The 11205-nt window shown below is 35.4% G+C and overlaps 1 protein-coding gene across 1 annotated transcript; it reads right to left on the reverse strand.

The window, feature by feature from the left end:
• LOC109227194 (fructokinase-like 1, chloroplastic) lies at positions 1596 to 4256 on the reverse strand. Its single transcript, XM_019392257.1, has 2 exons — positions 3489 to 4256; positions 1596 to 2569 (listed from the first exon to the last, which is right to left on the reverse strand). The coding sequence occupies exons 1-2, from the start codon at positions 4254 to 4256 to the stop codon at positions 1877 to 1879; spliced, it is 1461 nt and encodes a 486-aa protein (XP_019247802.1). The 3' UTR covers positions 1596 to 1876.

Below are 11205 nucleotides of genomic sequence, written 5' to 3' on the forward strand. Positions count from 1 at the left end.
AGTGGTCCTACCAATTAAGTTTTGCAAAAGTTTAACTGTCTAATAGGATTTACAATGGACAGACAAAATTAGCCTATAGCATATCATGGAAGAAGCACACTGGATGCGTGCTTCGACCGTGTCTTCGGGGCAATGTTGAATTTAGATATTATCAACGCGAGGTGCAGACCAGGCTAAGAAATCCCGGTGACCATTCCCCTGTATTAATGAAGCGTATCTAGAGCCCCAGCTCAGCTGAAGAGGCCTAGCCTGATATGAGAAGTGCTACTTCGAGGCTGATCCAAGATTTGATGTCAGTCAGTGCATAATAGTATTATAACCATTACTTCTTGATAACAATTACTATTGAAAAGCAAGTTCAACGAAATATCTTGAATACGAGTTAAGAAGAGCAAAAATTTGAGATGTCACGTAAAATATTGAAAAGTTGTGCTTCCCTTCCCTGTGATTTGGTTTAGTAGACATAACATAATATAAAATTAATATGACTGGAGCATACCAGAAAAGCATGAAAATAGATACTGAGGTTAGATATCTAACTGCAAGAGCAAGGCATTTGAGAAAAGTGTACCTCAGACCATGTGAAGTTAGCAGTATGGACCATGTGAGATAAATTAATACTGATAGAATGCTATCACGCTACAATCATAGGGACCATAATTGAGACTTGAGAGTTTGGCTTATTTGTATGGAAATAATGCATGGTTTTTATCCCATCCTTCTTCTTGAAAGCACTGTGGTTTTCTTTATAATGTACTAGACAAACATAAAGCAAGTTCTGCTACTACCCAAGAAAGAACTTGACAAGCCCAAGGGCGCATCTCGACTATTTCACAGGGTACCTCATATCTCCCTCCAGCATAACTGCATAAGTACCGGATAACTCGGTTCCTCTAGGCTTAGACAGATACGAAGAAATCACCTAGCGTCTTTTGCCTCAACCTAATATCAACCAAACATATTCTGCTCCAGAACCAAACTCATTAAATACAAAAGCTGAAAAAGTAATTTGGCAAGATCAGTCCATACGCCACCATATTTCCACTTTTGTGTTATCATATTAATCATATCTACTTTGAAGGGGACTGCAGTTGACCTCTTAAAATTAAGCAAGTCACATGGTTCTATTAAGTGACATCTAAAAACTTCAATTAAGCAGTCCCAAACAACTTTGCCTTAAATTTTTCTTGGCCTGATCAGAAGAAAAAACAGATAACCAAGCAAGCAACAGTCTTCTATGGTCAGTTGGTCACTGGAGTTTCATCCTTTCTGAAATCTCCACTATAAAACAACACCCTGGAATAGCACCTCCTGATGTACTTTCTGAAGATTAGGCTAATTCAACAATCATTCAACAAAAATTGGCAGCCCGATGCACTAAGCTCCCACTATGTGCAGGGTCCGAGGAAGGGCCGGACCACAAGGATCTATTGTACGCAGCCTTACCCTATATTTCTGCAAGAGGCTGTTTCCACGGTTCAAAACCGTGACCTCCTGGTCACATGGCAACAACTTCAACAATCATTCAACATTCTTTTAAAATGATAGCATGCGTATTATAGTGAATACTATGAGCTAAGCCTGCCACAAAATGATAATGGTGAAAAATTCGATCATAGAATCTAATGGCATCCTTTACCCATGCGATGCACAATATAATTAATATGACTCCTGGCTGATCACAGTTCAAGTACAAATGGACTGGTCTCCAAAGATCATGCACCCACAAAAACGATATGCATCTTCGTTTCAATTTGGTCTATAATCCTGAATCTACTTCCTTAAGACCCTATTATTTGTGAAGTGTAGGATTAATTACAACAAGATCTGCAGTAGCAGCTACAACATACAGTGTCTGGGAATTGGCATTATGACACTACCACATCGATGGTACATAGACCTGCTCTTTGAGATTCTGTGCGGCGCTTTCAGTGGGAAAACCCCTAACAGCACCTATTGTCCACTGGGATATTATGCCCGCAGCAATTGCAAAGCGAAGCTGTCTCTCCAGAACATCTTGATCGTGATACATTTCCGGTTGTGTCGTCAATTTTCTCATTATTCCGGCAACAACAGCATCACCAGAACCAGTTCTATCACAAGTGAATGGTGTTATGAGAACATCTTCTGTACCAACCACAACGCCATCAAAAGAAGGAGAATAATAATGAAGCCTAAGTGTCCCATCTGTAACAAACAAAAGTTTCAGTCCATCATGCCATAAGGGGGCAATTTCCTCAGGAGTATAGTGATAATAATCTCTTCTTTGTTTGGTTTGTTCAAAATTCTCCGCGAAGTATTGAGGTCTGTAATTCCTTTTCCTCTCGTAATACTCTTCGTCAAGAAGAAATTCAAGCTCTTGCCTTGAGACCTCAATGATGTTAGCCTGTTCCCAGGCTTCCTTGATTAAATTTCTGGTCTCATCACGTGATCTCCACAAGGGCAACGGTAGATTCAAGTCAAAAAATACAAGGCCACCAAACTTCTTTGACAATGAAATTGCTTTAAATAGAGTAGAACGCATAGATGAAGATGTTAAGACTTCAGAATTAAAGTGAAATATCCTGGCCTGCAAAAGAGAAGGAAAAGCTCAACAAAATTTGTTCAAAATACTTGCCCCAACATCACCCGGACACAAAACTCGTTAAAGGCTTAAAGCACGTCATAGAAGACAAATATCCATTTCCGTAGGCTCATGCACTGTATTAAAAATATCCAACACGTAATATGCAACTTATCATGATACAGCATCTTATTTCTGGTTCATAACAGTAAGAAGAAAAAAAATTCCCAACTGACCGCGAAGAATGAAAACTGATTATATATCCAATCGCGTTTCACAATTGGAGGATCGGTCAGTATCAAGCTAAAAGTCTTGATTGTTTCAGGAAGATAAGGTAACTAGTCAAACAAGGAACGACATAAAAATATTAGTAATGCCAATGACAACTAGTCGACAGGACGCTAGAATTTAATGAATAGGGAACTACACTTTCACTGCCTCCAAGTAAAAGGAGTATATACAATTAGCACAAGCGTCAAACTCAAATAAATAGGTTGACAAGAATTATGCATCTTTAGTCAATTTGTTCTACAAAAACAAATGCATCTATACAAAGGAATGTCAGCAGAGTGAACAGATCAGGCAAGCCTCAGAACAGGAGAGAGCATTAAAACTGTTAGAACTGTTAGCGACTGCACAGCACAATAGTTTCTACCTACAAACAGTGCACTTCTTCAACAGTCTGACTCAAATATACCTAATGACAATCGTTTATATGGAAATTTGCTACATCTATGAAGCCATTGGGTTCTTACATTTTCCAGTTTTCACAAGACAGGTCAATACCAATACGTTCATTCACGAAGCAAATTAGGTTCATGCATCCTCTATTAACATTTAAAGCCAAACACCACTACGAAAAATAGAAAAAAGCAACATGCTTGACAATGTTACTACAACTCTATCCATAAAAAACTCTATTTACCTCTTTTAGCACATCAAGATTCAATTCGGAGCTAAACAAAGAATCCTCAGCAGGCTCTTTAACTTTCTCCACCTTCATTTTCCCATTCTCAAACTTAATTTTCATACGAGTACATCCAGTCCTCATACTATCATCAAATTTAACCGCCCGAGTTTGCACTTTCTCTTTATTCATTAACAAAACCATTTCTTGACCAAACTCATCATTCCCAACTTTACCCATAAATGCAGCTCTACCACCTAGCCTAACATGAGATATAGCAACATTAGAAGGTGGCCCACCAGGAGCTCTAACAAATTCAGGTGGATTCCACTGTAACATTTTCCACTCTGAATACTTATCTTGGTGCATTTGCTCATGTGATACTCTCACTGTTGGCACAAACTCCTTCTGTGCTGCACCAAAACAGATGACTAAAGGTGGGTTTGGGTATGGAAAATCAACCCCATCATCATAATTTTCAATCTTGTCATCAGCATTTTTTGAGAATTCCATTTGGGTGTTGGATTTTTCAATGTTGGTTTCAAAGTTTGAATCTTTTTGGGATTTTGAGCTTTTTTTAGCTGTTCTTGATGATTTTTTGGGGCCACGGGGTGAGGTTTTAGGGGGTTCTTGGGTGGTGGTGGAGTGGTCATTGCTGGAGGATTTTAGTGGGTTTTTTCTGTGGGGAAGTTTAGAGGAGAAGAAAATGGAGGAAATATTGTAGTGGGTTAGTGAATTGTGGGAGTAATGGGGAAGAGATTGCGGAAGAAAATGGATTGATGCCATGGCTTCTTCTTGGTGTTAGGGTTTATCCATTTCTCTAGGAGTTAGAGGTTTTGACTTTCTATCGGGTTCTGATAATTTACCCGGGTTGTTTTTGGGTGGTTCGTTTACCTGTCGGGTCGAGTTCATGCAAGTGAATTTAGGCCCAACAAAGCCAACGTTAAGGGGTGATTTGCGTAGAAATGACATTAGGTAGCCACTCTAAAGGGCTGCTATTTAGGAATTAATTAGTGCATCTTGAATTATAGTTTTTCAGTTCAAATTTTTAGGACAAAAATATATTAAATTGTCATGAAGTTAAAAATTTTAATTTAAAATTTCAAGACAAAATAAATATTGGCTAATCTCTAAATAGCATCCTTAAGAATGGCTATTTGTGCACTAGCCCCTTGATTTGCAAAAGTATGACACTTCCACGCGGGTTAATGACACAAATGACCAGTGGTCTTGAACTTTTGACTTTTGGAGCAGTTCACCTGACCAATGGGCAAAATCTTAAGTTTAACAAATTTTATTCCATAGCTAAAAATTCTAACTTTTGACCTTGAAGGTTTGCCAATTGGTCAGGTGGCTGGTAGGCCAAAAATTAAATATTATCCCTTATGGTGCCCTATTTTCTGTCATTTTCTGCTTCCACGTTGGTCTTTGATGTTTCCCTCTTTTAGAAGTTTTGCATTAGCCATAGAGTTGCCTTACATCTTCTTAATGATGGCAGTTTTCTCTTTTTGATGCTGTTGAATTGGAAGAAATAACTCATATATATCGGGAAGGCAATTCTGTGGCTGATACTTTGGCAAAGTATGGACGCTCCAAGCAACCAACAACAACGGAGGGAGATAACACAATATTCTAGGAAACACCTTCGGACTTTATTTTACATGTTATAAATAAAGACAAATCAGGAAAAATGGCTATGCGGTGTACCCCTATGCTATGTAATAACTAATCTTACTAGTATGTTTTAATATAAAGTATTCCTTTCATTAGCAAAACAAAAAAAAAAAGTTTTGCAGAAATATCCTTCTAAGTTTAAGATGTGGACAAATATACCCTTCATTAACATCATGACTTCTTCGCTACCACCAAGCTTCGCTTTTAACTTGTTGGAAAATTTTTATGGTATGCCATATTACTATTAGTAGTGTGAGGCATCTTTTTATCTTATAAATTTGTGGTCTCATATTTTCACACTTTTAGTCTATAAAATTCTAAATCCACAAAATGGTGAGAAGCAAAAAAAAAAAAAAAAGCTTACACACCTAGTGTCAGTTGTGTGAGGCATAAAATAAAATTTTCTACTTATTGGTGATTGCGTATGAAGCGTAAAAGTGAGTGAATTTCCAATATCATTGTAGATGCAGAAGCCTTGGCAGGATTTCACGCTATGTTCAATCTAGCTATTATAGTGGACAACCTAGAAACTTTATTGAATTAGCATGGCTTTGTGATTGTTCAATTGTTCATTGAGCTCTATTATATTAGTATGACTTTGTGTTATTTGTATTCAACTTATATGTTAACTACGTTTATCAATTGTATACAAAGTAAGATATTAGACTCTAATCTTCCCATTTTGGATTCCAATCTTTCTCATTTTCTCTTCTCCTCTCTTCCAAAACAGAACATGTGATCTAGTAAACTGTAATGAGAGAATTATTAGTGTTAGTTATAGTAGGTGTAACATTCAACTTTTTATTTCTTTTTTCCAATCAAAAGCTCATGTTTGTGTCCTGCCATTGACGACAGATTGCTAGTTAATTGTGCTTTTGGTTTCGTGAATCCCTAATAGTAAAGCCAAACAAAGACACACTTTTGATTTTTGACCAGAATAGTTTTCTTTATATCAAACTAAATTTAACTACATCGAGTATAATTTTTTATAATAAATATAAAATTTATCAAAAAGCTGCATTAATAACCATTAAAAAGCTTCACAGCTTTGAATTCGAAAATTAAATTTTACAAAATTATTATTTATTTGGATTGAGTATCGTTGCAAACAAGTGAGAATATCCTTTGGAGTTTATATCCTAATTATGAGGAGAGTTTGGTAAAATTTGAGTTGGTTTTGGTCGAAATTTCATTAAAACTCGAAGAGGAAGAAGAAAAATACATTTTTAAGTTGTATGTATTTCGTATATCGGTGTATATTATTTGTACATACAACAAAATAATTATATGAAAGTTATATGTAAGTTGTATATTTTGACCAGATTGTATACATTAAAAAACTATATGTAATTATATGCAAGTTGTATGTTTTGACCTGATTGTATATATTTTTTGAAATAACTCTCGCTACTTTTTTGAAAATCTAAAATCCAATTAAAGTTGGTAAATAGTGCCAGATTTTTGTATCTACAGAAAAAAAAAATCCTTTTATCCCTTGGCTACACCATTATTGAGCTCAAAAGCGTGCCTACCATGTCAACTTATGTTATATTTAATGAAACTCTTTACTTTTTTTTTCTCACTCCGATATGAGATTTATCTATGGAGTCATTACACTACTTCAATAGCTTGTCAGCTTAAAAATCTGTATATCATTCTCTTTGATCCACTCTCCCATATGAGCGTCACATAAATAAACGAAAAAAATCCTAATTTGGTCAAATTAATTTAATAGAGGCCAATACTCTATAGTCGTAATCGATGGGATCATAATCAACGTTCTTGGCTTTGTAGAAAGTATTCAAAAGAAAAGGATTATAAGATAAGCTCAAACCTTCTGTTCCTTTGGAAAAGAATATTGTATACAGTTGAAATCGTGCTTATTTATTACGTGATGGATCGGAACCGAAAAGTAATGGATTGAAGATCGACACCAGGTTCCATCGAACCAAAGTACGATGTCAGAAGGGCGATGTGCACAAATAGCCACTAACAGCACCTGTCTTTATTTTAAAGCCAGTGTTTTAAATGTCTTTAGTCTTTAGCCATTGGTTTAATAAACTTATACCTGACTGGACGAAAATACCCTTCTGCTATAACTTAGAGCCCGTTTGGATTGGCTTGTTTTGAGTGCTTTTAAGTTAAAATAGCTTTTAAGTCATTTTGTAGTGTTTGGATAAAGTAAAAAAGTGCTTTTATTCACTTGTTTTTAAGCTAAAATGACAAAAACAAGCCAAAAGCTAAAAGTTAGAATTCCTAACTTATGACTTAAAAGCTATTTTGGCTTAAAAGTCACTTAAAACAAGCCTATCCAAACGGGCTCTTATACCTGTCTTTAGTCTTTGGTAGACACGGATAAAGAGCCTTAATATGGCGTTGGTAGAAATCAACCCTCTGAGCATCATTGACACCTTTTGCAACTTCATTAATATCAGACTCACCCATTCCTGATGACAATGTCAAACGAGTTTCAAATTAGGATGAAAATCAGAGACGATATTCAGTAAACACTAAAGTCATGATTTAAAATATCTCTCTCTCTCTCTCTCTCTATATATATATATATATATATATAAGAAGTTCAATAAATTAAATTTTTTGCTTACCACACTCTGTGATGTAAACAGTTGGATTCTTGTAATAATTCTTTGTGTAAACGAGAAGCTTTTCAAGTCCCATTGGAGCAACAAAGAAAATGAGGTAACTTTAAACACAAAGTTAAGGACTCCCTGTCCTGAACTTTTGAACGTGTAATTCAAATTTAAGGACTGCCTATCTTTAACTTTTGAACCTGCATTTCAAACTTAAGGAATCTTGTTCTTAACATTTGAACTTTGAACTCAAAGTTAAGGACTGCCTGTCCTTAACTTTTGAACATATTATTCAAACTTGAGGACTGTCTTTCCATAACTTTTTAACGTGCAAGTCAAACTTAAGGACTCCTGTCCTTAACTTTTGAACTTGAAACTCAAAGCTAAAGACAGACAGTCCTTAAGTTTTGAACTTGAAACAATAACTTAAGGACTGCCTGTCCTTAAGTTTTGAACTTGAAACTGTAAGTTAAGGACTGCATGTCCTTAACTTTTGAACTTGAAACTCAAAGTTAAGGACAGAAAGTCCTTAAGTTTTGAACTTAAAACAATAACTTAAGGACTGCCTGTCCTTAAGTTTTGAACTTGAAACTATAAGTTAAGGACTGTCTGTCCTTATCTTTTGAACCTGCATGTCAAACTTAAGGACTCCTGTCCTTAACTTTTGTAAAGTTGAGGACAGACAGTCCTTAACTTATAGTTTCAAGTTCAAAACTTGATTACAAAAATCTTGAAGGCTAACCAAGTGAACAAACCCAGGTACAATCCCTGAGAAGAGAATTGTAGGATTTCGAGGGAATGGATAGATTGGTCTCGAGCATAAAAGAAAGATCATGCATCTGCGACATTATACCTTCTATATCCATATTATTCTTTGATGGATTTGATTCACCACGAATGTCTGCATTCTCTTAAGCATCACCAACCTTGCTTGGGGTATCAACGACACTAAAATATGTCAAATGAAATGTAAGAAGGGTTTTTCACATTTACCATTACTGCGCTTGATATATACTTCACCTTCATCGCTTCTTTCTTTTTGCAGAAGGGTTTGGGAATATAACCATTGAAGAAAGGGTAAAACTGTCTTTTTTCTATTAGTAGTGGCTATTTTTGCTGAGCATTATAATTAGTGGATAAAAATTAAAGACCCCCTTAATTAGTGGCTACTACACGCCATTTTTACACGTCAGAACGTACGTCTCCAAGATCTTCGAGCCCGTTACTTCGGAACCGACCCCGATTCCGGATAAGCTCAAGGAAACATTATCGGACCCAATAACGAAAGGCCGAAATATCCGCAACCGGTCGGATATCACGGCGGCGAGAATCTCGGCACGTATCAACGAGAGACCGATTAATTAGCGAATCATGAGATTTCTTATCTTTTATAGAATTATACCTAAAGCAGGACTCCCCTACTATATAAAGAGGGTCTGATTCTTTGTAATACATATGGTAATACGCATCCCAAAGTTTTATAATATTATTTTCTTTCTGCAAACTATCGGTATTTGATACCATTTAAATCACACTTAGTTCGAGTGAGATCTATTCTCTCAAGGCTATAACTGTTCAAGTCACACGATTTGAATTTACTTTATTATTGTTTGCTTTACTTATAATTCAATCTATCGCTTTGTGTCAAATTAATTCACGTATCCTTAAAACCACTTATAAATTTAATTGTTATCCGATTTTGAGGGTAAACAAATATTTCAAGAAAGAAACAAAAGGAAGTTTGATAAGCCATGTTATATTTTGATTTTCCCTGTATGCTGGGCTTGTGGGAATTAATATTAAAATACTAATACTAGAATAATTAATATCTTGTAGTCTTGTTTAGGCACATTAGTAATGTCATGTGGCAAAGAAATCACATCTCAGTATATAGTATTCAAACCAATTTTGCCTTTGTTGACTAAAGTTACACGTATATTTTCCTTTATGGGCTTGGAATGTTGAGATCCAAGAAAGAAAAAATATTAGTATCTGTTATGAAATAAAAACAATCTAGTAAAACATAAAATAAGAAACATAGAGTAAAAAAGGTTTTTTTTTCCTTCAAATGTATTGTTTTTTCATCTGTTACAAAATCTTTATATATGCATGAAAAGCGATGAATCACTATTATAAAATAGTGAAACGAATGAAGGATACATAAATATAATGGGGCTCAGCATGAATATCCATTATCTATTATTTTCAATATTATCTACTTTTTTTTAGTTTTAAGTTCAAAAGATCCCGAAAAATCCAACTTTGTCCAAAACTACAGAAGAAGGGAAAGGGATCAGGGACGGATGAACATAGGATGAGGTTTGTTCACGTGGACCCATTTTTCTCTTCCTAAATAATATATAGTATTAGTAATTTCAGCTCAAACACTTAAATTAACATGGGTGAATCCAAGCTTAGATGAGCACTTCAGTGCACCGGTAAGGAAGTACACCTTCTATTCTTTAGTTAGGGGTTCGATTTCTTATTTCAAATCATATTTTAATTATTAATAAATAGGGCTAAATCCCCAGTGCCCTTGCCGGTTTTTCTAATGAAACACACTTCTTCTGTTTGTTTTTTTTTCCTTTTTTTAATGGTTACACATTTTCTTTTTTCTTTTTTTCCTTTTCTTTCTTTAGTCTTTTCTTTGGATTTTAATTTTCTTAAACCAAAAATACATCTCTCAAATATCCTCTTGGGAACTTGAATTTTTGGTGCTCATGGTGCATCCACACTCTTGAGATCTTAGATTGCCTCTAAAAGGGCTGAAAGAAATATAACTTAACTCTCATACCACCGAGATGTGGTGGGATTGGTTCCATCATTAAAAGCGGTAACATGTCCTATATTAAAAATGGAGAAATTATTCGTAAGGAGCATTTTTAATGAGCACTTTTAGAGTTGAGTTAAACTCGGGATTCATTTTATTAACATGTTATGAAACTAGAACATTCATGTTATCCAATAGGTTCTATGATATATCGTTCAAGGCAATTACATTCAATGACCTTGAAAATGATGATCTTGATATTTTGACCCCCCAGTACCCCATGGGCAAACCTTTAAGGTCAAAAGTCAAAAGTAATGCTGCGGGACAAGCGAGGGGCCATACTTGTTAAACTTGAAATTCCGCCTATTGAACAAGCGGGATAAAAAAATCAATAGTGGCACTAAGTATCCTTGTTTACCCTGGAATCCGGATAACAATTGAATTTATATGGGATTTTAAGGATCCGTGAACTAAAAGATACAAAAGGTTTGGATTGAGGAAAATAAAAGATAAAGACTCAACAATTGCTGCTAAAATAAATAATCGCAGAATATAATATTGCTTAGAACAATTGTGCTTGATAGCATACAAGAATTGAGAGAGATGGTACCGTAGTGTAATGGTTCCCCCCCCCCCCCCCTCTTTATGGGGTCTTCTCCCCTTTTATACATTCTGATTAAGGGTAAAAATAAGGTAGGTA

The sequence above is a fragment of the Nicotiana attenuata genome, chromosome 6, assembly GCF_001879085.1.
Source record: "Nicotiana attenuata strain UT chromosome 6, NIATTr2, whole genome shotgun sequence".
In the NCBI taxonomy this organism is placed as follows: Eukaryota; Viridiplantae; Streptophyta; class Magnoliopsida; order Solanales; family Solanaceae; genus Nicotiana; species Nicotiana attenuata.

Excerpts from the sequence above, each read along its gene's own strand:
- LOC109227194 (XM_019392257.1), bottom strand. The coding sequence starts at position 4,256 with ATGGCATCAATCCATTTTCTTCCGCAATCTCTTCCCCATTACTCCCAC. Across the intron at positions 2,570-3,488 it reads ATCTTGATGTGCTAAAAGAG|GCCAGGATATTTCACTTTAA; the intron begins GTAAATAGAGTT and ends TCTCTTTTGCAG.